Below are 26,428 nucleotides of genomic sequence, written 5' to 3'. Positions count from 1 at the left end.
TGCTCAAGTGCATTTCTCTTCCTACTCTTTATACATTGACATCTTTGTGCTTTTACTGTGTTTGATTGCTATGCTTTGTCACTCACCAGAACCAGCTACGTTTGTGAAGAGGTTAAGTGATCAGTCTGTGGAACCAGGGAAGTCCATAATTCTGGAGAGCACCTATACTGGAACCCTTCCAATTTCAGTTACCTGGAAAAAGGATGGTTTTGACATAACTCCATCTGAAAAATGCAGCATAGTCACAACAGAGAAAACTTGCATCCTAGAAATCCTGAACAGCACAAAAAGAGACGCGGGACAGTACTCCTGCGAAATTGAAAATGAGGCAGGGAAGGATGTTTGCAAAGCTTTGGTATCGACATTAGGTGTGTTGTCTTATTCTCTCTTTTAATAATTGGCATTGAGGTAACACGAAGCATGGGTTTGTTTGGTTTTCTTTAATTCTAGTCGCTGATTGCGATCCTTTGTTCTTTAGAACCACCTTATTTTGTTACGGAACTGGAGCCTCTGGAGGCATCCGTTGGAGATTCAGTTTCTTTGCAATGCCAAGTTGCTGGGACACCAGAAATCACAGTGTCTTGGTACAAAGGAGACACCAAGTTACGGCCAACTCCTGAATACAGGACCTATTTTACAAACAATGTGGCCACGCTTGTTTTTAACAAAGTGAACATTAACGACAGTGGAGAGTACACCTGTAAAGCAGAAAATAGTATAGGAACTGCTTCGTCTAAGACTGTCTTCAGAATTCAAGGTGATGATATTATTTTAGAAATTAAGAAAATTTGAAATCTTAATTCTTCTATCTTTGTGGAGAAATTTTCACTTCATCTACTAATGACTCCAGTATTGCTTGTCTTCCTACAGAGCGCCAACTCCCACCTTCCTTTGCAAGACAACTGAAAGACATCGAACAAACTGTTGGGCTTCCAGTTACACTCACTTGTCGACTAAATGGCTCCGCACCCATCCAAGTGTGCTGGTATAGAGATGGGGTGCTTTTACGAGATGATGAAAATCTACAGATGTCATTTGTAGATAACGTGGCAACTTTAAAAATTTTGCAAACTGACTTGAGCCACTCTGGCCAGTACTCCTGCTCAGCGTCTAACCCACTTGGAACAGCATCTTCTAGTGCTAGACTGACGGCAAGAGGTTTGTTCCCACGTTAATCTTTCTCTTTGCGAACCATGACTTCTTATTCATTGTCAGAGGAGAAATGGCCAATGAAAAAAGTAAAACAAAACAAAATGTCCATTGCCTTTTCTTTTCATTTTCCAGAACCTAAGAAATCTCCATTCTTTGACATCAAGCCTGTATCTATAGATGTCATTGCTGGGGAAAGTGCTGACTTTGAGTGTCATGTTACTGGTGCTCAACCAATGCGAATCACTTGGTCAAAAGACAACAAGGAGATACGTCCTGGAGGAAATTATACTATCACATGTGTGGGAAACACTCCCCATTTAAGAATTCTTAAAGTAGGCAAAGGGGACTCCGGGCAATATACTTGCCAAGCAACCAATGATGTTGGCAAAGACATGTGCTCAGCTCAACTCAGTGTAAAAGGTATCATTATATGGTGTCTACCAGAATTTGTTCCTTCCCACATTTGCGTACTTGTCTTCTAAAAGTTTCTTTAGCTTTTAAATTTGGGGGGTAAACTAACCGGGTCATGTTAGAACGTATATTAGTGTTGAAGAAAACATTAATCAATGTTCTGTTTTGTCTTTTTTTTTTTAATGTTTATTATTTTTGAGAGAGACAGAGACAGAGAGCAAGCATGGGAGGGGAGAGAGACAGGGGGGCACAGAATCGGAAGCAGGCTCCAGGCTCTGAGCTGTCAGCACAGAGCCTGATGCAGGTCTCGAACTCACAAGCTATGAGATCATGACCTGAGCTGAAGTTGGACACTTAACCAACTGAGCCACCCGGGCGCCCCTGTTTTGTCTTTATATTGTTCTTTAAATCAGTGTTATCTCTAAGTGTGATCCTATCAAATAGTGTTTAATTGAAATTTGTTAAATATTGTTTCAACTGTCCATTCTCATTTTTTGTACTTTTCTGTCATATGCTTTCTGATTTATCATTACTAAATTTTGATCAAATACGTCTATAATACATTAACTTATATGTTTCAGTTTATATATCAAACTACAAAAATAAACTTAACAATTAAACCCTCTATTAAAAGCTTATTTTATAGAAAAGATAACATGTTACCATAAAATTATCAGGAAGTATATTCTTCATAAACCAGTGACCAGTTTAAATATGTGTTTGTGGGATCTTCAACTACAAACATAAGCTATTTTTTTCCTTTGATTTACTAGAACCTCCCAAGTTTGTTAAGAAACTAGAAGCTTCAAAAATTGCAAAGCAGGGAGAACCCATCCAACTGGAATGTAAAATAAGTGGTTCCCCAGAAATCAAAGTTTTGTGGTTCCGAAACGACAGTGAACTTCATGAAAGTTGGAAATACAACATGTCATTCGTTAATTCTGTGGCATTGCTTACCATCAATGAAGCCAGCACTGAGGACAGTGGGGACTATATCTGTGAGGCCCATAATGGTGTTGGAGATGCCAGCTGCAGCACAGCCCTGACTGTTAAAGGTTAGACACACTAAGCATCTTTCTTTTCCTCTGATTTGATTCTTTCTCAACAATGTTACGAGCTCCAAACTAAAAAGGCTCATTAAGAGGATTTGCTTGTAATTCTTAAACTAGTTTTTAAGAATTATTATTTCTGGTGTTTGTTAGCGTAAATGTCATATGGTCACACCAATCCCTCTTAATGATTCTGGATTCTAAAATATTTTTTTTGCTTTTTAGCTAGCAAATATTCTCATCATTTAACTTCTTTTTTTTTTTCTTCTGGTAGCACCTCCCGTTTTCACTCAGAAGCCTTCTCCAGTAGGAGCTCTTAAAGGTTCTGATGTTATCTTGCAATGTGAAATTTCGGGAACCCCCCCATTTGAAGTGGTGTGGGTTAAAGATCGAAAGCAAGTTCGAAGCAGCAAGAAATTTAAAGTCACTTCAAAAAATTTTGATACAAGTCTTCATATCCTTAATCTTGAAGCCTCCGATGTAGGAGAATATCACTGCAAAGCTACTAATGAGGTGGGAAGCGACACATGTGTTTGCACTGTCAAGTTCAAAGGTTTGTATACATGGGCACAAAAACATATGTCTCTTCCTTTCATCTTTTCTTGCTCAACTAATAATTTATGTGGCTGTGAGTCTCTTTATTTAACCACAAATTTCTTTCATTAGAACCCCCACGGTTTGTGAAAAAGCTAAGCGACACCTCAACCCTTATTGGGGATCCTGTTGAGTTACGGGCTGTAGTGGAAGGCTTCCAGCCAATTTCTGTTGTCTGGCTGAAAGATAAAGGTGAAGTCATCAGAGAGAGTGAAAACACTAGGATTTCATTCATTGATAATGTTGCAACCCTCCAACTTGGGAGCCCGGAAGCATCTAATTCTGGAAAATATGTGTGCCAAATCAAAAATGAAGCCGGAATGAGAGAATGTTCAGCAGTCTTGACTGTACTAGGTTAGTAACGAAGTAAAACCTGAGAAATAAATCAAATTGGCCCATGATCATCATCTGCAAATAGTACTCTTACCCCATAATATATTGATCACACTCTTAGTTTTGAAGGCGACTTTATTTTCAATGCGTTATACTTCTTCTTTTAGAACCAGCCAGAATCCTAGAGAAGCCGGAACCCATGACTGTCACTACTGGAAATCCTTTTGCTTTAGAGTGTGTAGTGACTGGAACCCCCGAACTTTCAGTCAAGTGGTTCAAAGATGGGAGAGAATTATCTGCAGACAGCAAACATCACATTACATTCATCAACAAAGTGGCTTCAGTTAAAATCCCTTGTGCAGAGATGAGCGACAAGGGGTTATATAGCTTTGAAGTGAAAAACAGCGTTGGTAAAAGTAGCTGTTCTGTGTCTGTCCACGTTTCTGGTGAGTGGTAGGAGGTTCTCATGAGTATATAATTTTTCCTAAAAAAACAAAAAAAGAAAGCTTCTCTTATCAAAGGAAAACTACTCTTCTCCACCCTAGATCGTGTTGTGCCTCCTTCCTTCATCCGCAAGCTGAAAGACACGAATGCCATCCTGGGAGCCTCCGCGGTTTTGGAGTGCCGAGTCTCCGGTTCAGCCCCGATTTCAGTTGGCTGGTTTCAAGATGGCAATGAGATCGTTAGTGGGCCTAAATGCCAGTCCAGCTTTTCAGAAAATGTCTGTACTTTGAATCTGAGCTTACTGGAGCCCACCGACACAGGCACATACACATGTGTGGCCGCCAATGTGGCGGGTTCTGACGAATGCTCTGCCGTCCTGACCGTGCAAGGTCAGTGTGCAAGGATTGGGCTGCAGCTTCTCTAACGTCTTTTCTCTGAGGGACTTAGTGCCTGCCTTGCAGTGCAATTTCTTTATCTTCTCTTCATGCTTAGTCTTAGTTCCCTTTTCTTCAAGTAGCAGAATCACATCTCACCTGGATTTCTTTTCTTTCTTGCTCTCCCCCTCCCTTGGGGTATCCAGAACCACCGTCTTTTGAACAAATCCCTGACTCTGTGGAAGTTCTACCTGGAATAAGCCTCATATTCAGCTGCGTCATTAGAGGCACCCCTCCATTCAAGGTCAAATGGTTCAAAGGCAGCAGGGAACTGGTGTCAGGGGAGTCATGCACCATCTCTCTGGAAGATTTTGTGACAGAACTGGAGTTGTTGGAGGTGGAGCCATTGCAGAGCGGAGACTATTCTTGCCTTGTTACTAATGATGCTGGCAGTGCCTCCTGTACCGCACATCTTTTTGTGAAAGGTCGGCTCTTTGCTCCCACTTGCGTATCTTTTCAGTTTTCTTCCAAGTCTTCATTTAAAGATGCCAATTTTACCCTCATGTTTTCTCCATATAGAACCAGCCACCTTTGTGAAAAGATTGGCTGATTTCAGTGTGGAGACAGGAAGCCCCATAGTTCTCGAGGCCACATACACTGGCACACCTCCCATCTCAGTGAGCTGGATGAAGAATGAGTTCCCTCTTTCACAGTCTCAGAATTGCAGTATTACCACGACAGAAAAATCTACCATCCTGGAAATTGTTGACAGCACTGTAGAGGATTATGCGCAATACAGTTGCCTGATAGAAAATGAGGCTGGTCAAGATATCTGTGAAGCTCTGGTGTCTGTCTTAGGTGTGTTAACGTTATCTCTCTTTCATTGCTATCTTTTCTTTCTTTTAAAGCATCCTCTTTATGTTAGCGTGACTGATTGATTATCATCCTTTGTACCCTAGAACCACCTTATTTCATTGAACCTCTGGAACATGTGGAAGCAGCCATCGGAGAACCCGTAACTTTACAATGTAAAGTGGATGGAACCCCAGAAATTAGAATTTCTTGGTATAAAGAACACACAAAGCTACGATCAGCTCCTGCGTATAAAATGCAATTTAAAAATAACGTTGCCTCTTTAGTAATCAACAAAGTGGATCACAGTGACGTAGGAGAGTATACGTGCAAGGCAGAAAACAGTGTGGGGGCCATCGCTTCTTCAGCTGTGCTTGTTATCAAAGGTGATGATGCTTTTGTTTAACGAGTCTTACTGTGTGCTGACAGACCCATTTTCTTAAAAACATCAAAATTTTAATGGGTTGAAATATGTTGTGGTTGTTTTCTCTCTTGTGAATAAGGATTATCTGTAACTTCTTTACAGAGCGCAAACTTCCACCTTCCTTTGCAAGAAAACTGAAGGATGTTCATGAGACGCTTGGCTTCCCAGTTGCGTTTGAATGTCGCATCAATGGCTCAGAACCTCTTCAAGTGTCTTGGTACAAGGATGGGGTGCTTTTGAAAGATGATTCTAATTTGCAAACATCTTTTGTTCATAACGTAGCAACTCTTCAGATTTTGCAAACTGACCGGAGCCACGTTGGTCAGTACAATTGCTCAGCTTCTAATCCTCTTGGAACTGCTTCATCCAGTGCCAAGCTCATTCTTGCAGGTGAGTAGTTAATCACCTTACTCTCTTTCTTACCAAGCAGCTTCGCTGCTGTTGCCCACTGGGCTGGTGCCACTTAGTTCCTGCTCTGTGTCTGGGAGCATGAAAACTGAGGTCACCATGTTGGTCTTCATCCTTTTCAGAGCATGAAGTGCCTCCTTTCTTTGATCTAAAGCCTGTATCAGTAGATCTTGCTCTTGGAGAAAGTGGTTCTTTTAAATGTCATGTAACTGGAACTGCACCCATCAAAATCACTTGGGCCAAAGATAACCGAGAGATTCGCCCTGGAGGCAACTACAAGATGACTTTGGTCGAAAATACTGCCACTCTGACAGTTCTCAAAGTAAGCAAAGGTGATGCTGGGCAGTATACCTGCTACGCAAGCAACGTCGCTGGAAAAGACTCTTGTTCTGCTCATCTGGGTGTACAAGGTACTTGTCCCAAAAAAGTAGCAACATCTCTTACATTTTCAATATCTTGAAATATAGGAGGAAGGGTGTGCTTGAAAATTATGTTTAGGACCATGGTCTAGTAATTAGAAGAGACCAGATGGATCCAGAGCCTATCAAGTGGGGTCAAGCTTTAAAATTTTTTATTAAAAAATTATAAAACCAGTAAAACATGGACTGAAAATCCATTTTCAAAGGCTAAAATAGAGACGAGGGAAATAGTGAACAAAAGTGTTTGGCAGAATTGCAAGAAGATCCAATTTTTGAAAGAAATCAGTTTGGGTGGGGGAAAGAAAGGAAGTTATCTCAAATGACTTATCTTCCACGGTAGTTTGTAAATTAATGGATTTAGTTTCTCTAGAGGGTAGCGGATCCCAAACAATCCAGCCCTTCCAGAAGAGCGAGCTTGTGTCAACCTCTTTTCCTCCACTATACCCGCTTAAATAATAGTGGAAGTCAGAGGGCTGGGGAGAACATCAATGTTCAACATTGTAGAAGGCAACCATTTCTGTCTGTAGCAAGTGCATGGCTGCTATTGTCAGAAATTAAATAGTTAATGAGTTGCTGATTTAACCCATTAGAGAAATTTTTAAGGGTTTTTGTGGTGATCCTTTATAGATATCTTGAAATTAAAATAGCATTGCATTTACCAGCCCATTTGCTCTATGGCATATTCCTAATCATTTTTATCTCCCTGAGCTTGAATTTTTTCCTTCAGTTAATGAAGAAAGCATTGCTCTCCCTACCTCATATGGGAAATTATGAGGGTTGAAGAAATATCTATCTAAGGTGTATAAGAGAAATTGGCATAAATATTAAGAAAACTCACCCAATTTTGTTGTTTTGATTCCTCATGGTACATATCTGATATCTTTGCAGCCATAGGAGTTAGGCCTCTGCTGACTTACATACAGGAGAGTGGTCAAACTCTCTTATTTATTCCTGGTGAACCTCATAGGGCCTCCAGCAACAGATGCACCCTCTTCCTCTGATCTTGCAGTAAAGATACGATTTTGGGGGCACCTGGGTGGCTCCGTCAGTTTAGCATCTGACTCTTGATTCAGCTCAGATCATGATCTCACGGGTCCATGAAATTGAGCCCCGCATTGGTCTCTGTGCTGACAGTGCAGAGCCTGCTGGGGATTCTCTGTCCCTCTCTCTTTCTGCCCCTATCCCACTCAAAATAAATGTTGTTTGAAAAGATATGATTCTTTGGTTGGGAGGAGGACCACACAATATGGATCGATGTATTTTCCTCCTTCCTTTTGCAATAATATTTAATGTAGGTGCTTACTGAAATAAATGCATGTTAGTTTTAGAAATTTCTGCTTAGATTTAATCATTGTTAACTACTAATTATTAGCTATTCTTCCCTGAATGGCCTCAAATAATTTGTTTTCCAGAGTTAAAGACCTCTCCATCTGACAAAGAGTTTCCTTTTTTCTCTTCATCTTGAGTTACACATGTCTTTTCCATCCCTTACCTTGTGTTTTCTCTCTTCGTTCCATAGAACCACCCAGGTTCATTAAGAAGCTAGAACCATCAAGAATTGTGAAACGGGATGAATCCACAAGATATGAATGTAAAATAGGAGGGTCTCCAGAAATCAAGGTGTTATGGTACAAAGACGAGACTGAAATTCAAGAGAGCAGTAAATTCAGAATGTCATTCATTGACTCGGTGGCAGTGTTGGAAATGCACAACCTCAGTGTTGAAGACACTGGAGACTACACGTGTGAAGCCCGCAATGCAGCGGGCAGTGCAAGCAGCAGCACTTCCTTAAAAGTGAAAGGTCAGACCTTACTCTTCCTTCGCAGTTTTCACACTGGACTCCTCTCCAGCAGTCCTCTCAGTTCCGTTTGATTCTCTAGCAGTATCTTAAATTTTTATTTATTTTATTTTTTTTATTAATATATATAGTTTATTGTCAAATTGGCTTCCATACAACACCTGGTGCTCATCCCAACAGGTGCCCTCCTCAATACCCATCACCCACCCTCCCCTCCCTCCCACCCCCATCAACCCTCAGTTTGTTCTCAGTATTTAAGAATCTCTTATGGTTTGCCTCCCTCCCTCTCTGTAACTTCCCCCCCCCGCCCCCCCGCTTCACCTTCCCCCTGGTCTTCTGTTAAGTTTCTCAGGATCCACATATGAGTGAAAACATATGGTATCTGTCTTTCTCTGCCTGACTTATTCCACTTAGCATAATACTCTCCAGTTCCATCCACGTTGCTACAAATGGCCAGATTTCATTCTTTCATCTTATATGTTTAAAGGGTGCAATTGAAAATTAAAAGTGGTATTGTCTGTCTTGATAATAGAATGGAAAACAGATTCCTACTTGAAACTAGATACTTATAGAACACACATCCAAATATTCCTTTTTTTCTCTAACCTAATTACCTTTCAATTGTAGAACCACCCATTTTCCGCAAAAAACCTCATCCTATTGAGACACTGAAAGGAGCTGATGTTCATCTTGAATGTGAGCTGCAGGGTACGCCCCCATTCCAAGTTTCTTGGCATAAGGATAAGAGAGAACTGAGGAGCGGCAAGAAGTACAAGATAATGACTGAGAACTTCCTAACAAGTATTCACATCCTGAACGTCGACACTGCAGACATGGGGGAATACCAGTGCAGAGCCACCAACGATGTGGGCAGTGACTCTTGTGTTGGTTCTATCACTCTGAAAGGTTAGAGTGGCTTCATTTTTTTCTGTCTGCTCTTTCCCTTCCCATTTTTTTCCCCTCTAATTGTAATACTCTTTTGGCTTCTTAGTGATGCCCTGTCCTTTTATCGCTAGCTCTGTCTTCCACTTTTCCTTTTTTATTTTTCCAAATCCTTTTTTATGTTTAGTGTGCATCCCATTTCCAAATCCTACCAACTACCATTTTAGACCATTTTTCCTGTGGATTTCATTGAACTTAGAATCCTGGAGAGGACAAGATGTTTGACTCTTTCAGCTTAATGTAAATTCTAGCATATCCCTGCTCTCACTCACCAAAAATACCTCTTATTTAAGAAATGGAAACAACACATTATCACTAGTGTAATTCCTAGCATTGCATGACTTAAGTACTACTAGACCCATATGTTCTATTTTTTTTTTCCAAAAGGTTTTATTTTTAAGTAATCTCTATACTAGATATGGGGCTCGAACTCACATATGATCAAGAGTCATAAGCTCCACTGACTGAGTCAGGCAGGCACCTCTGGAACATTTTTGTATGAACATCATCCTTTTTTTCCTAAATATAATTTATTTTCATGTTAGTTAACATACAGTGTACACCGTGTGCTCTTGGTTTCAGGTGTAGATTCCCATGATTCATCACTTACAACACTCAGTGCTCATCCCAAGAAATGCCCTTCTCAATATCCATCACCCATCTTCCCCTCCCCACTGTACCCCTCTTCAACCCTCAGTTTGTTCTCTGTATTTAAGAGTCTTTTATGATTTGCCTCCCTCTGTTTTTGAAACTATTTTTACCCTTCCCTTCCCCCATCGTCTTCTGTTAAGTTTGTCAAATTCCACATATGAGTGAAAACATATGATATCTGTCTTTCTCTGACTGACTTATTTCACTTAGCATAATACCCTCCAGTTCCATCCACGTTGCTGCAAATGGTAGGATTTCATTCTTTCTCATTGCCAAGTAGTATTCCATTGTATATATAAACCACATCTTCTTTATTTGTCAGTTGATGGACATTTAGGCTCTTTCCATAATTTGGCTATTGTTGAAAGTGCTGCTATAAACATTGGGGTACATGTGCCCCTATGAATCAGTTGTCTGTATCCATTGGGTAAATTCCTAGTAGTGCTGTATCCATTGGGTAAATTCCCAGTATTGCTGGGTTGTAAGGTAGTTCCATTTTTAATTTTTTGAGGTACCTCCACACTGTTTTCCAGAGCAGTTGCCCTGGTTTGCATTCCCACCAACAGTGCAGGAGGGTTCCCCTTTCTCCACATCCTCATCACCCTCTGTTGTCTCCTGAGTTGTTCATTTTAGCCACTCTGACTGGTGTGAGGTGGTATCTCAGTGTGGTTTTGATTTGTACTGCCCTGATGATGAGCGATGTTGGGAATCTTTGCATGTGTCTGTTGGCCATCTGAATGTCTCCTTTGGAAAAGTTAGACCTATGCATTTTAAATGACATGCCTCTTTGCTTTCAGCACCACCAAGATTCGTGAAGAAGCTCAGTGATGTTTCTACCATCGTTGGTGAAGAAGTTCAGCTGCAGACTACTATCGAAGGCGCTGAGCCAATTTCAGTGGTGTGGTTCAAAGATAAAGGGGAAATTGTTAGAGAAAGTGACAACATATGGGTTTCTTATTCAGAAAACGTTGCAACCCTACAGTTTGCAAGAGCAGAAACAGCCAATGCTGGGAAGTACACCTGTCAGATCAAAAACGATGCTGGAATGCAAGAGTGCTTTGCCACACTCTCTGTTCTCGGTTAGTACAAATAGAACATTGTCATGAATACAAAACACAGCCTTACTGGTATCCATGTTTTCCGTAGTTTTTCAGCTTGATTTTAAAATCTGAGTGTAATCTGTATCTCATTCCAGAACCTGCAGCAATTGTGGAAAAGCCGGAATCCATAAGAGTTACCACAGGAGATACCTGTACCTTGGAGTGCACGGTCACTGGCACACCTGAACTCAGTACTAAGTGGTTTAAGGATGGAAAACAACTGACAAGTGACAGCAAATACAAAATAAGCTTCTTCAACAAAGTATCTGGCCTTAAGATCATTAATGTGGCACCTAGTGACAGTGGCATATACAGTTTCGAGGTGCAAAACCCCGTTGGCAAAGACAGCTGTACAGCCTCAGTTCAAGTTTCAGGTTGGTTGGTTAGCCTTTTGCCTCAGTGTTATTTTAGTATAACTCCTGATTTACATATACACGTATGGGAAGCTCCATCTTCTACAGTGTGACCGTGAGTCTTACATCTTCTCCATCAGCAAAATCAGAAGTAACGTACCCATAGAGTTAGAAGAAAACCACATGTAGAAATTTCCACAATTCAGAGTGATTAGAGTTAAACTGAATCCCTGGAGAAGGACAAAGTTTGTCTTTAACTATCACTTATGATGGAATAATTCACCACACAACAGTTTACAGTGATGAGAGACCAAGATCCTTAACACATCAATCAGTACATCTCACGTTGATTCGTGAGGCTTTTGACTGTGTGAACCCATAGGGAACTCTTTGATACCTTCGCAAAAAAGCCAAGTGGATCTAGGGATATTCCATCAAAAATACAATAATTCTCTTTTCAAATCATGTTCTAACTGATGTCCCTTGTTCGTTTGATTTTTACCACATTCAGACCGAATTGTTCCTCCTGCATTCACGAGAAAATTGAAAGAGACGAATGGTCTGTCTGGTTCCTCAGTTGTAATGGAGTGCAAAGTCTATGGATCACCTCCGATCTCTGTGTCCTGGTTCCATGAAGGAAATGAGATCAGCAGTGGAAGGAAATACCAGTCCACCCTGACAGATAACACTTGTGCTTTAACTGTGAACATGCTGGAAGAATCAGATGCCGGCAACTACACATGCGTAGCTACTAATGTGGCTGGTTCTGACGAATGCAGTGCTCCTTTGACTGTGAGAGGTCAGTTAAAAAAACAGCAAAACAGGGGCACCTGGGTGGCTCAGTTGGTTAAGTGTCTAACCCTTGATCTCAGCTCACATCATGATTTTGCAGTTTGTGAGTTCTAGCCCCACGTTGGGCTCTGCACTGACAGCGTGAAGCCTGCTGGGGATTCTCTCTTTTCCCCCCCTTCTCTCTCTGCCCCTCCCCCACTCATGCTTTCTCTCTCAAAATAAATAAATTTTAAAAATACAGCCAAATAGAGCTGTATTTCATAGTTTGTTAAATTTAGCAAGTATTTTTATCATCACAGTGGAAAAATATTAAATTGTTTTTGGTATGTGTTTGTGTGTGTTTGTGTAGAACCACCATCTTTTGTTCAGAAACCTGAAGCCATGGATGTTTTAACTGGAGCCAACGTAACTTTCACAAGCATCGTAAAAGGAACACCTCCTTTCAGTGTCAGCTGGTTCAAGGGTAGCACTGAACTAGTACCAGGGGACAGATGTAATGTGTCTCTGGAGGATTCAGTTGCCGAACTGGAGCTGTTTGATGTAGATACAACACAAAGTGGAGAATACACCTGCATAGTTAGTAATGAAGCTGGCAGAACTTCTTGTACAACTCATCTCTATGTAAAAGGTTTGTTGGGCTGCTATTTTGCATTTTTACAATTAGCATACACAAAGTAACAGTTAGGTCTATATCTGAATGTATATGGGTGGATTTCATATCGTCGATCTGTTTTCTATAGCCCCAGCCAAATTTGTGAAGAGGCTCAATGATTACAGCATAGAGAAAGGAAAACCCCTGATTCTAGAGGGCACGTATACTGGAACTCCTCCTATTTCCGTTACATGGAAGAAAAATGGCATAAACATAACTCCTTCTCAGAGGTGCCATATAACCACAACCGAAAAGTCTGCAATCCTGGAAATCCCAAGTAGCATGGTAGAGGATGCAGGACAATACAATTGCTACATCGAAAATGCTTCTGGAAAAGATTCCTGTTCCGCACAAATACTGATACTAGGTTTGTTATCCCACATTCATATCTTCATATATAAATAATCATCTGGCATGTCTCTTGATGACTATTTATCTCTCCTGCCTGCAGAACCACCATATTTTGTCAAGCAGTTGGAGCCTGTTAAGGTGACCGTTGGAGATTCTGCCTCTTTACAATGCCAAGTTGCTGGGACCCCTGAAATTGGGGTGTCTTGGTACAAAGGAGATACAAAATTAAGACCTACTACCACCTACAAAATGCATTTTAGGAACAACGTTGCTACACTGGTTTTCAACCAGGTTGACAGTAGTGACAGTGGAGAATATATCTGCAGAGCTGAAAACAGTGTGGGAGAAGTTTCTTCATCAACTTTCCTTACTGTTCAAGGTGATTGCAATATTTTAGAAGTGAATGAATTTGTGTTGCTTTTGAATAAGATTTAAAATACCTGGTGAAGGACTTCCTTCTGCCCAATGCAAAATGTTCCGCTTGAGAAATTATATCTACAGTTAGTGGCTTACCTTTGTCTATAGGTGGGAGTGAGAAGAGGCCTAAGTGTTTGGTTGGAAGGATCATGGAATCAATTGTCTCTATAATTAAATCTTTAAGAAAAATGAGTGGCCATATTTTTAAAATTTCACCTCATGAGTATCCCATTCAATAGGCAACAAAGCAGTCCTAACAATAGGAGAATCTGCTGTGTGCCTGGAGATGTACCTTAAGCCAATCAATTTCCCCTCAGGCTTACATATTTTTGTGCCTAGTATGCATTAGGGTGACCACAGAGTGAAAATTCTCCGAAGGTTTTATGTTGTTCTTTGCGTCCAAGTTAATTCAAGAGCTGTTAATACCTCTTGATATTTTTGTAGACATACTATTATCTATATAACAATAATTGTGAAAAGAGTATTTGGCAAATTAAAAACATCCAGAAGTGTTCATTATTTTAATTCTGTTCCTACAGAGCAAAAACTTCCACCATCATTTTCTCGGCAATTGCGAGATGTCCAAGAAACAGTTGGACTTCCAGTTGTTTTTGAATGTACCATACATGGATCAGAACCTATCTCAGTGTCTTGGTATAAAGATGGCAAGCCATTGAAAGATGGCCCAAATGTACAAACATCATTTTTAGATAATGTAGCCACTCTGAATATTTTTAAAACAGATCGGAGCCTTGCAGGCCAGTATTCTTGCACAGCTACAAATCCTATTGGGTCGGCTTCTTCCAGTGCCAGACTCATTCTCACAGGTTTGTGGATTCTTCGACTTCTTTCTATTTCTATAAATAAAATTTCTGTAATCAAAATTAAGGAGAAAACATCACAGTTTCTGTCAAGTGGAGTGGCTATAAAACCTTGCCTTTCTGCTCTGCTTTTAGAGGGGAAGAACCCACCCTTCTTTGACATTCCCGTCGCCCCTGTGGATGCTGTGGTCGGGGAAAGTGCGGACTTTGAGTGCCACGTGACTGGGACACAACCAATAAAAGTCACCTGGGCCAAAGATAACAGAGAGATACGCAGTGGCGGAAACTACCAGATAAGTTACCTGGAAAACAGCGCCCACCTGACAATCCTGAAAGTGGACAAGGGAGACTCCGGGCAGTATACCTGCTATGCTGTGAATGAAGTGGGAAAGGACTCCTGCACGGCTCAACTCAATATAAAAGGTATCATTTATTTCTCATGTGGTCCAACAAAAACATAATCATTTTCTGTTCTTTCCTAACAGTGCAGTTTCTATTAGGGCAGTGAAATTTAGGACTGTTTTAAACAGATGACATAAAAATGTTTAAGAAGAAATGTTTCTCTAGAGAACAAGTGATATTTCTAAATTCATATTTTTCTAAAACTATATACATCCTACATAACCCTAAGACCACCCTCCTCTTTTTATTTTTTACAATTATGTGGTTCTGGAGACAGTTGTAAGTTATTTTCATCATCTATCCCATAAATGAGAAAACAGTTTAGAATAAGTTTGTGGAGAGGGCTGAAATTTTAGGAACATACACTGATTTGGTGTATTTAGTTGGTCAGCATTAACTTTTAACGTAAAATATGATTCCTTTTTCCTGAAAAGCCTCATATCGATAACCTGCTCCTGGCTTCCATTTCATATATCATTGCAATTTCTTACAGAGCGGCTCATTCCACCAAGTTTCACTAAAAAACTCTCAGAGACAGTTGAAGAAACAGAAGGGAATTCTTTCAAGCTTGAGGGCCGTGTTGCTGGCTCCCAGCCTATAATGGTTGCATGGTACAAGAATAATATAGAGATACATCCAACTTCTAACTGTGAAATTACGTTCAAGAACAACGTACTCCTGCTGCACGTCAAGAAGGCGGGCATGGGTGATGCTGGTTTGTACACATGCAAAGTGTCGAATGATGCAGGCTCTGCTCTGTGTACATCTTCAATTGTCATCAAAGGTTAGTTATCCTTGCACCCCCAAGCCTCTTGTGTTCTTCTTTATTGCCCATTAGATATTCCTGTGCATTTCTTCTGACATATGCATTTCTTCTTTACATCTGTTGACCAAGTAAGTTATAACAGATATATGTACAGTTGACCCTTAACAAATGGAGGTTACGAGCCCTGACAAATCCCTGTATAACTTTCGACTTCTCCAAAACTTTACTAATAGGGGACTGTTGACTGGAAGCCTTACTGATAACATCAACAGTTGATTAACATAATTTTATGTTATTTATTATATGTTATATTCTTACAGTACAGTAAGCTAGAGAAGAGAAAAAAATCTGCCGGTAAGGAGACTCAGGCCATTCAAACCCATGTTGTTCAAAGTCCAACTATAAATATACATTATGTAATTGGCACACCATAATTCCACATATATTTACTTAAAATATATTACTATTTGTAATTTACATGGCCAGCAAAGTAGGTGTCCTATACTCAAGGGACTAAAATCTTAGCTTGTAGATCATATCCCACAATTCTCTCCAGCAGCTAGAATTAATTCCAAGTCTACTTGGAAATTCATGTGCAAGTGGTATATGGATTTTTATGAAGCATATTTGTTTCAAAAACTTCTTAAATTTTCATCATTGAAAATTGCATTAGCTTTGCTCATTTTTAGTTATATCACACTCTAAAACATTCTCTTTTCCATTGCTAAAGGATTATTGTTTGACATATATTGCCCAAAGCTTTTAGCCTGTAAATGAATATTAATCCCAGACAAAAGAGTAAAATTTGCTTGAAAAGGAAAAAACAAAGATGACTTAAAAGATGCTGCATATCATTATGGAAGATGTATTTAAATATACAGTCATAGCTTGAGGCAAAGAAATAGAGTGTATCATTTAAGGAGGTCTTTTTTATCTGATCCTCTGACCATAATGGCTTCATCCAGATGAGTCTGATGTAGAATCATCAAAATCACTTTACAAGCCAACTTCCTAGAGTAGCTGGGAGTTTGATTACCAGCTCTGATGACATAGCATGCCATTTCAGGGTACGTGCAAAAGTAATAGGTTAATATCACTAATAGGCTAATATCATTGAGTTGTCTTAACTTAAAATACACTCATTGAACAGAACTTAAGTGCATTTAGTTTTAAAATATGTTTAATAAAACAAAAAAAACGTATCCTTAGCAGTGTCTTATATTTATGATTTGCATCCCTGGTGGTTATTAAGTAGATAAGTACTTTCTATAGAATTCAGAGGCTATTTCTTTGTAGAAATAAAAAAAATTTTACGTAGACGTCAGATGTTTTAATCATTACAATCATGAATATTGCCTTATTTTAATATTTCTCAGAATCACTGAATAAAATCATTATATAACACTGAGTTGGACATGGCCTTCCTATCACGTTACTTGTGTATTCTTCATTGGTTTTCAGTTGACTGAGCTTCAGCTGCTGTTTCCTTTGGGCAAAGACTGGATTTTAAATGCTACTATAGCTGCATTTAACAACTGAAGATGAAAGTCACAGATAATCACATATTACAATATGGGCTCATGGATTACTAAAATGTTGGCTTTCCTTCCCAGAGGACAGCAAGAACTGCTCCTCTAGATGAGGAGAATTCCCCAGTAGGCCCTTAGTCTTTAGGGTTTGGCAAAAATGCAGATATATGCAGGTTGGAGAGAATCAATTGTGTGCTATATGGCACAGAAGTTTATAGGAACTGCCAGTTGCAATGTTTGCAGTGCTTAATCAGGACACAGATGCTTACATGATTTATGAGCAACACGGCATCTACTCTTTGCTTATTTTTAAACCTTTGTCTTTAAAAAAAAATCTAACAAATGTAGATATTGCCTTCAGAAAGTAATCAACCTTGATTCAGTTCTTGGTTCAGTTCTACTACCACAACCAGTATTGCCTGTTAGAGACAAAACTTATCTCTTCTGAAATTCAATTTTTTTTGGCTTTTATGTTCCTTTTATGTTTAAAAATAGTCCCTTGGATGCCTGGGTGGCTCAGTTGTATAAGCATCTTACTCTTGATTTTGGCTCTGGTCATGATCTCATGGTTTGTGAGTTCGAGCCCTGCATCAGGCTCTGCACTAAAAGGGTGGAGCCTGCTTGGGATTCTCTTTCTCCCTCTCTCTGCCCCTCCCCTCCCTCTCAAAAATATATAAATAAACATTTTTTTTTAATATCTTTTCAATTCCAGAACCTAAGAAAGTGCCTGTGTTTGATCAGCACCTTACTCCAGTAACAGCAAGTGAGGGAGAATTTGTGCAGCTCAGTTGCCATGTTCGTGGATCAGAGCCGATCAGGATCCAGTGGCTGAAGGCTGGAAGGGAAATAAAGCCTTCAGACAGATGCAGCTTCAGCTTTGCTAATGGCACCGCAGTACTGGAACTTAAGGACGTGACTAAAGCAGATTCAGGAGATTATGTGTGTAAAGCTTCAAATGTGGCTGGAAGCGACACTTCAAAATCAAAAGTGACCATTAAAGGTACAGATACCTCCGAAGTATTATTCAGACCAAGTCAATGACTGGTCACATTTATTTTCTTATTACAACTTAAATAAGAATGGAATCCAATTTTTAGAAACATCAGTTCTTGCTCACTTGCAGTTATAGCCCCCTTATTATGACTGAAGTATTAGAGAATTCAATGAAAATGATTTCAACACAAATTGTCTGAAATTACCCCAGTTCACCATCCTCTTTCTTGTACCTTTTTTACTGTATCCAAGAATGTATAATTAAGTTCCAAAAATTATGCTATAATAATGTAACATGAAGTAGTCTGATGTCATAGTCCTGGAGGAAATCTATATAATAAAGCCAAGCATAGAAATATAAAATTTGATACTGATATTATAATTGTCATTCAACCTGTATGTGAGAGCTATAGCTAGTTATACTAGTTATAAATGCTTATAAAATTGCTGTATCTCCCATAACCCACTCCTATACTCTCATTAGAGTCCTAGAGTGAATGATATCTTTGACACGGCCAAATTCCTAAAGCTTATTTTACAACAGAATCATCTATTCCAATTTTAATGTAATTGTAATAACAAAACATGTAAATATGTCTTTCAGACAAACCAGCCGCAGTCCCTGTGGCTAAGAAAGCAGCAGTAGATGGGAAACTCTTCTTCGTGTCAGAACCTCAGAGTATCAGAGTTGTAGAAAGTAAGTACTTCGTGAAAAGTGCATCGTTGTCTACCCTGTACATTTTGCCACCAATTTAAATCTGCAAGAACTGATTTGGGAAAATTAAGGTCTTTATTCATTTGTTTTCATTCTTCCTTAGAAACCACTGCAACATTCATTGCAAAAGTTGGAGGTGATCCAATTCCAAATGTTAAATGGACAAAAGGGAAATGGAGACAACTGAACCAAGGGGGTCGCATTTTTATCCACCAGAAAGGCGATGAAGCAAAGTTGGAGATTAGAGACACCACAAAAACGGATTCTGGATTGTACAGATGTGTCGCATTTAATAAACATGGTGAAATTGAAAGTAATGTTAACCTACAGGTGGATGAAAGGAAGAAACAAGAGAAGATTGAAGGAGATCTTAGAGCAATGCTGAAAAAGTAAGTTCAATTAAAAAAAAACAAACATGCACAGTAAATTTCCATTCACAAAAGAGATCTCTCAAGAGGTACGGACCATTCCCTCCAAGATTCAGATCATGTAAGAACATAAGCACACAGACATTCTCACAAAAACATATAAGCAAACATCCAGTATTTGGGCATAAGTTAGTGGCTCATTAAGATCAATTTCTGAATGATCATGAGAAAGTTCTGAGAATGAAGTGAAGTTTTATTAAAATTTTGAACAAAGGAAATGGTCTACAGAGAAGTGTGTATGCATCTAGATATGACATTTTTATTTCTACGTATTATTTCTCATGTTCTGAATTGTTTTCTAGAGCCAAAGTCAGATGTTTAACCGACTGAGCCACCCAGGTGCCCCTGAAAGACTAATATTTCTTGAATAAAGGACATAGCACTATGCCTTTGTGAAGGGGAAAAGAACCTTACTGACATTTATAATCTTTAAATGATAGTCAATTCAAAATAAGTAGAAGACAGGTGATTTATGTGTATTTCTGATTTCATTTAGGACTCCAATCTTAAAGAAAGGACCTGGAGAAGAAGAGGAAATCGATATCATGGAACTTCTCAAAAATGTTGATCCTAAAGAATATGAAAAATATGCCCGGATGTATGGAATCACTGACTTCCGGGGTCTTCTTCAAGCATTTGAAATACTAAAGCAAAGTCAAGAAGAAGAGACCCATAGATTGGTATGCTCTTTTATATATAGCATCATCTTAAAAATTTATATTTGGGGGGCGCCTGGGTGGCTCAGTCGTTTGAGCTTCCGACTTCGGCTCAGGTCATGATCTCGGGGTTGACAAGTTTGAGCCCCGCATGGGGCTCTGTGCTGACAGCTCAGAGCCTGGAGCCTGCTTGGGATTCTGTGTGTGTGTGTCTCTCTCTCTGCCCCTCCCCCACTCATGCTCTGTCTCTCTCTCTCAAAAATAAACATTAAAAAATACAGATTTAAAAAATTATATTTGAAACATCTAATATATCCCCTTTGAATTTCCAGAGCCCTACAACTGTATAAGATCACTTAGTATAACCTAAACAGCATCAAGAGTGGAAGCTGAGTAGAATCATGTATCCTCGAATTCACATTTTTTCCATATGTAATACTTAAACTTTTTCCTCCTCAGGAAATTGAGGAAATAGAGAAGTCAGAGAAGGATGAAAAGGAATTTGAGGAACTTGTATCATTTATTCAGCAAAGGCTGTCACAGACAGAGGTAAAATGAGTTATGATGATAACACAGTGAACAGGTTATTATTCAGGATTATAAGGAAAGGAGTGACTAACATGTGTCAATTCTTTATTCTCCTAGCCTGTCACTCTGATCAAGGATATTGAGAATCAGACAGTTTTGAAAGATGATGATGCTGTGTTTGAAATTGACATTAAGATTAATTATCCAGAGATCAAGCTTTCATGGTACAAAGGGACTGAAAAACTGGAACCCAGTGATAAATTTGAAATAAGTATTGATGGTGATCGACATACACTCAGAGTCAAAAACTGTCAACTTAAAGATCAGGGCAATTATAGACTGGTGTGTGGTCCACACATCGCTAGTGCTAAACTAACTGTAATTGGTAAGTAAAAATCATCGTATTAAAAAAAAAAAAACTTGTAAGATTAATTCACTATCGAGCACATCTGCATGTGGTATTGAACAAAATGTTTTTTGTATCACTCCAACAGAGCCTGCTTGGGAGCGGCATCTTCAGGATGTTACTTTGAAAGAAGGCCAGACGTGCACCATGACATGCCAGTTTTCTGTGCCAAACGTAAAATCTGAATGGTTCAGAAATGGCAGAATCCTTAAACCCCAAGGTAGACATAAGACAGAAGTGGAACACAAAGTGCATAAACTGACCATTGCTGACGTGCGAGCAGAAGACCAGGGCAAGTACACCTGCAAATATGAAGACCTTGAAACTTCAGCAGAGCTCAGAATTGAAGGTGGGTGAAAGACTATGGCTGGACTCTTTCAGCACAGGTCATTGGCAGCCGTATGGGACCCCTGATGCTTGCTGTCACCCTGCCATTGCGCATATTCCAAAGTGCTTGTGTTCTCATTTCCCAACACGTACTCACAGCATTCACTCACATCTCAAAATTCACATGAAACCAAAAGGGAAATAGTCACACAAATGCCAATTCCTTTGCGTAGTTTTGGATCAAAGGCGGATACCAGTCTAAACTAAGACATGACTTTCTAACAGTTATTTAAATTCTAAATAATTCTGCAAAATTCAACAAGTCTTTATAATTTTACCAGTTTCCATAATTCTCACATCTGTGATTCTTATTCTAAGAAAGAAATCACAGACATGACCAGATTTCATAGCTGTATCTAAAAGATCTTGGCTATGAGTTGATGTTTTGTTTATAGAAATTAATTTAAATCTACCTATTAGATAAAATTAACAACATATGGGGGCGCCTGGGTGGCGCAGTCGGTTAAGCGTCCGACTTCAGCCAGGTCACGATCTTGCGGTCCGTGAGTTCGAGCCCCGCGTCAGGCTCTGGGCTGATGGCTTGGAGCCTGGAGCCTGTTTCTGATTCTGTGTCTCCCTCTCTCTCTGCCCCTCCCCCGTTCATGCTCTGTCTCTCTCTGTCCCAAAAATAAATAAACGTTGAAAAAAAAAAAAATTTAAAAAAAAAAAAAATTAACAACATATGGGGTGTGTGATTAGCAGCTATTTTTCAAAAATAATTATTTCATGTGAGGATTATATTCCAATCTTCTAAATCTCTGAAATAAAGTGAAATCTGAGGATTTAGGAGCAGCAGTATTCATTTCCCAATCCTTTGACTGTATGCACTATCCGAAGACACCCTGGGGTTCTATTGAGCAACATTTTGGCTATAATGATAGCATCTACTTCCAGTTGATGCCCACTCATAGTTGTTGAAATACAACTATATGACTTTTCAATTTCTCTGACTTGCTTTAAATGGGTATTAATGCCTGGTTGTATTTTAAAGCTCAAAAAATTTTCTTATTTTCAATTTAAAGGATCCAGTTGAAACCACTTATCATTTTTTAAATAATTGCATTCTTATATGATCCCTCAAAAAAAAAAAAAAAAGAAAAGAAAAGCTCACCAGAGTACTTATGATGTCGAAGATGTTCTTGATACTGTTATACATTGAATTCCAGACTTCCAAATAAAATTTTGCAGAAGGACCGCCTACTCCAGCCCATTCTCCTACTAACCATGCCTGCAATTCCCATGGATTGACTCCTTTGTGTATGTCCACAGGTGCTTACAAGCAGGTTTCAGAATCTGATAAATGAATCTTGTGAAATTTTAAAGTCCAGACTTCCTACTGAGTTTACATTATTTCACAAGGAAAGTTATAACATAGTAGATAATAAACAATTCTAGGTCCTGAATAGCAAGATTATTTTTACAGAAGATAGAATTTCAAAGGAGAATAAATTACAGAGTAAAGTTAAGTTTATGTTCCCTTTATTTTGAACCCAAATTTCACTAACATTTTAAAGTTTAATTTGACTTTTGGGTTATAAGCACCTTTGACTGTTGCCTTTGTGCAAATATTTTAAGGACTCTCAGGGATTTCTTTATACTTTCCTACACTGGTCTTGAAGGAATACACTTAAGTATTGGGATAATTTTTTGTTACTGATGCAGACAAGAGCTCTTTCTTTTTTGTTTTACATTTTCGGCCTTTGTTATATTCCAATTGGAGACAAAGATGGAGAGTTTAACTGTCTGAGGAGAAAGGAGACTACAAAAACTTCCTCCCTGTACAATCTAACTTTGACTCCTCTTTGTGCAGCTGAACCAATTCAGTTTACGAAACGCATACAGAACATTGTGGTGAGTGAGCATCAGTCTGCCACCTTCGAATGTGAAGTGTCCTTTGATGATGCCATTGTAACATGGTATAAAGGACCAACAGAACTGACTGAGAGCCAGAAATACAACTTCAGGAATGATGGTCGCTGCCATTATATGACCATCCACAATGTGACCCCAGATGATGAAGGTAATTCAGTTCACAGGGTCCTTGTGAATATATCATTTAAATCTTGTCCGTTTCATATACTTGTACCCAAATTTACACTTACACTCTGTAATTTTATATAGAATACTTTTTAAGGAAAGAGAATTATATCTAAATATACATAAATAAATTCAAATTAAATCCTGTATTTAAATAAAGAAGGGTAATTTACAAACACCAGAAAACAAAGTTTGATGATCTTCTCCTTAGGTGTCTATTCGGTAATTGCTCGACTGGAACCAAGAGGTGAAGCCAGAAGCACAGCTGAACTGTACCTAACAACTAAAGGTCAGAAAACACCCCATGAAAGTCACACTGCAGTCTTTGAAACAAAGAAGCCTGCCCAGATGATTCTAAATACAAAAATGTCATTTTTTTTTCTTTTGCAGAAATCAAACTTGAGATGAAGCCTCCTGGTAAGTTAAAAAAAAAAAAAAAAAGAAAGAAAGAAAAGAAAAGAAATCAACCCTTGTTCACCATATAGTCAACATAATTTTGTAAATGATAGAAGCCAAACTGAAAAGTCTAAAAATATTGTTTATTTTTTTAGTCCAATATTATTCAGTAAAATTATTTTCAGGAAATAAGATAAATGTTAGGCTTTGTGAGCTTGGGAAATTAGAGATAATAAGGTCTCATCTAGCTGGTATCTAGGATCATGCCAAAATTGTGTGGCCATAGAACAAAACCAGTTTTCACAGGGAATCAACCTGCCTATGTGGTTACTTACAAAAGAATTCTAATATCTCTCTATATTAGATTCTATATACAGGTGTCTGTAGATTAGATTCTGCTGTTGTAAATGCCTGACAAACACATCTTAGTTGTCTAATAAATATGTGTTGTTTCAATCCCTCGATGCTGATCATTAAATGTTCCTTTTCAGATATTCCTGACTCCAGGGTTCCAATCCCAACCATGCCTATCAGAGCAGTCCCTCCAGAAGGTAAGACCCAACACCACGACCCCTGGGCTTGCAGCAACAATTTCCTACCATTAGGAAATTAGCAATGCCAAACCACAGCAGAAAGCCAGAACACATCATATTCTTCACTGTATATTTAAAAATCAAAGCAGAAGAGTAGTAACAATTATAAATACATGCTATTTTTATTTTCTCTGGTTGATTAATTTATAGTATAACACCTTTGAGTACTGAAAGTAATGAATCAGACTTTTCATTATACTTCACACCAAATAAAAAACCAAACCATGATGATGGCATTTCTTTTCTTCAGAAATCCCTCCTACGGTTGTTCCTCCTATTCCTCTGTTGCTACCAACACCTGAAGAAAAGAAACCACCAGCAAAACGCATTGAAGGTATTTTATGTTATCTACCTAAATGTCAAAGTATATAATTAATTATTGCAGACCTGGAAAATGTTGTCAAATGCAACATGTTGGCCCTCTAGTGGTCAACAGGTTGAATTGCCTTTCAAAATGTAAATTATTTACTTTCAATACTTTAAATATGTGTAAGACAGACATATGATTAAAACTATGAAAATAACCATCAAACCAAATGCAATGCTTGATATTAAAATATTTTATCTTAATGGAATCACTTAAACATTAATGGCAAATTGATTTCATGTTTCTTAGTATATATGTATATATATGTACAATATATTTTATAGTGTATATGTATATATACATATATACACATGTATACGTGTGTGTGTGTGTGTGTGTGTGTATATATATATATATATATACATATATATATATATATATATATATATATATATATATATATATATATATATATATATATATAATGGAATTAATTTCTAGTGAAGTTCCTGAGGATAACCCATACTAGTTTATGGTCATGTTGCAAATTATAGTTTGTATTTTTTTCTCAATTACAATGTTAACGCCTTTTTAAAATTTGCTGTTTTGTTACAAAAATATGACTTAGAACATCTTTGATATATTTGATTTCTTTTTTCCTTAGCTAAGGAATGAGTTAACCGATAAAGAGCTCTTGAGTATGTCAGGGAATTTCCCTTTTCAAATACTTCAATAGACAAATTATGCTATTTGTCCCCCAAGCTATTCAACTAAATCAGTCAGCAGACTTCCTGGGACTTTCTAGAGTTCTGAAAGTTGAGAATTGCTGTCAGAATTCTCGCATCAGGAAAAAAAATCTGCATGTCAAAACCAGATATTTCCATAGTCAGATTTTTGTGTAGCAGTTTCCAGGGTTTGGCATGCTAGTCCCCTAATATCTGCTACCATTGGTGTCAAGAGGTTGAGCTAGTTTTCAGCCAGCCTCAGGGAAACTATAGTAGACAAACAAAAAATGAAAAACTTCCAGTTTTGTGATGAATTCATCTCAATAACAAAAGCATTTTTATAACTTATATGAATAGTTAAGTATATTTCATCTATTTCTGAGAGCAAAGAAGAACAAGAATTAAAAATCATAAATTAAATTTCCATTTACATGTGTTGTCAGAAATAATAATCATATCTTAATGAATGAGTCTTGGAATGATACTGTCAACATGGCTAAGTTTGACTACCCACTAAAATATGAGACCTTATTTTAAAAGTTAAAAACTGTGTTATTCATGAATATCAAAAGCTGTAATCAAGTTATGAGTAAGGGCCATGATCAAAGTATAATGTCAGCAACAACAAAGAATACTACTACAGTATCATAGATAGGACTTTTAATTTTACTAATTCACTTGTTCTTCTTTCTGACAAATTTAAAGTGCTCTTATCTAAGTGAAACAAAGTGAAAATGTGGACCTTTTCTATTTATGGTATCACAGGTTCATGGGCTCGGTGTTTTGAAAACTTGAACTGTAGACAGGCATAAAATCACCCTACATATTCTATCTCCATCCAAAAAACATTTTCTGCATTCTAGCACAAGACCTTTCTTAAACAAGGTATCTTGCAATAATGTTGCAAGATCTCATTACCATCAAAGCCTGGAAACATTTTACTTGTTTACCTCTGGCATTCTCTTTTTTAGTGACCAAAAAAGCTGTGAAGAAAGATGCCAAAAAAGTTGTTGCAAAGCCCAAAGAAGAGGCACCTACAGGTATTATAATTAATTAATCAAAATTGAATGTTACTGCTTTTCTCCTGGTTAACAATTTTTAATGCCAAATAGTGGAGGCTGAGGAAGGTAAGAGTTTGAATTCACAAAATGGAGCCTCTGCCTTCCCTCACTCACGCCCTCTTCTTGATTGAACTCAGTCCTCACTTTCTTTTCGTCAACTTT

General features: G+C 38.3%; 1 protein-coding gene across 49 annotated transcripts in view; it reads left to right on the top strand.

Moving 5' to 3' along the window:
- TTN (titin) overlaps positions 1 to 26,428 on the top strand; it is a 277,493-nt gene that overhangs the window by 84,577 nt on the left and 166,488 nt on the right. For all 49 annotated transcript variants that reach the window (XM_086719030.1, XM_086719018.1, XM_086719009.1 and 46 more), the window contains 38 exons: positions 90 to 368; positions 479 to 757; positions 871 to 1,158; positions 1,285 to 1,572; positions 2,337 to 2,618; positions 2,887 to 3,165; positions 3,279 to 3,560; positions 3,707 to 3,985; positions 4,085 to 4,372; positions 4,564 to 4,842; positions 4,937 to 5,215; positions 5,317 to 5,595; positions 5,736 to 6,023; positions 6,164 to 6,451; positions 7,980 to 8,261; positions 8,886 to 9,164; positions 10,649 to 10,930; positions 11,047 to 11,325; positions 11,816 to 12,103; positions 12,446 to 12,724; positions 12,837 to 13,115; positions 13,200 to 13,478; positions 14,056 to 14,343; positions 14,473 to 14,760; positions 15,233 to 15,523; positions 17,747 to 18,034; positions 18,632 to 18,724; positions 18,846 to 19,131; positions 19,667 to 19,850; positions 20,286 to 20,375; positions 20,472 to 20,739; positions 20,849 to 21,109; positions 22,958 to 23,167; positions 23,396 to 23,473; positions 23,575 to 23,601; positions 24,072 to 24,131; positions 24,424 to 24,507; positions 26,177 to 26,245. In XM_086719030.1, coding sequence (XP_086575156.1) covers positions 90 to 368; positions 479 to 757; positions 871 to 1,158; positions 1,285 to 1,572; positions 2,337 to 2,618; positions 2,887 to 3,165; positions 3,279 to 3,560; positions 3,707 to 3,985; positions 4,085 to 4,372; positions 4,564 to 4,842; positions 4,937 to 5,215; positions 5,317 to 5,595; positions 5,736 to 6,023; positions 6,164 to 6,451; positions 7,980 to 8,261; positions 8,886 to 9,164; positions 10,649 to 10,930; positions 11,047 to 11,325; positions 11,816 to 12,103; positions 12,446 to 12,724; positions 12,837 to 13,115; positions 13,200 to 13,478; positions 14,056 to 14,343; positions 14,473 to 14,760; positions 15,233 to 15,523; positions 17,747 to 18,034; positions 18,632 to 18,724; positions 18,846 to 19,131; positions 19,667 to 19,850; positions 20,286 to 20,375; positions 20,472 to 20,739; positions 20,849 to 21,109; positions 22,958 to 23,167; positions 23,396 to 23,473; positions 23,575 to 23,601; positions 24,072 to 24,131; positions 24,424 to 24,507; positions 26,177 to 26,245 — 9,069 coding nt within the window. The remainder of the gene's footprint in view (positions 1 to 89; positions 369 to 478; positions 758 to 870; positions 1,159 to 1,284; positions 1,573 to 2,336; positions 2,619 to 2,886; positions 3,166 to 3,278; positions 3,561 to 3,706; positions 3,986 to 4,084; positions 4,373 to 4,563; positions 4,843 to 4,936; positions 5,216 to 5,316; positions 5,596 to 5,735; positions 6,024 to 6,163; positions 6,452 to 7,979; positions 8,262 to 8,885; positions 9,165 to 10,648; positions 10,931 to 11,046; positions 11,326 to 11,815; positions 12,104 to 12,445; positions 12,725 to 12,836; positions 13,116 to 13,199; positions 13,479 to 14,055; positions 14,344 to 14,472; positions 14,761 to 15,232; positions 15,524 to 17,746; positions 18,035 to 18,631; positions 18,725 to 18,845; positions 19,132 to 19,666; positions 19,851 to 20,285; positions 20,376 to 20,471; positions 20,740 to 20,848; positions 21,110 to 22,957; positions 23,168 to 23,395; positions 23,474 to 23,574; positions 23,602 to 24,071; positions 24,132 to 24,423; positions 24,508 to 26,176; positions 26,246 to 26,428) is intronic.

This window comes from Puma concolor, chromosome C1, assembly GCF_028749965.1.
Source record: "Puma concolor isolate L17-30 chromosome C1, mPumCon1.1.hap2, whole genome shotgun sequence".
Lineage (NCBI taxonomy): Eukaryota > Metazoa > Chordata > Mammalia > Carnivora > Felidae > Puma > Puma concolor.
This window is presented reverse-complemented; position numbering and strand designations above follow the sequence as displayed.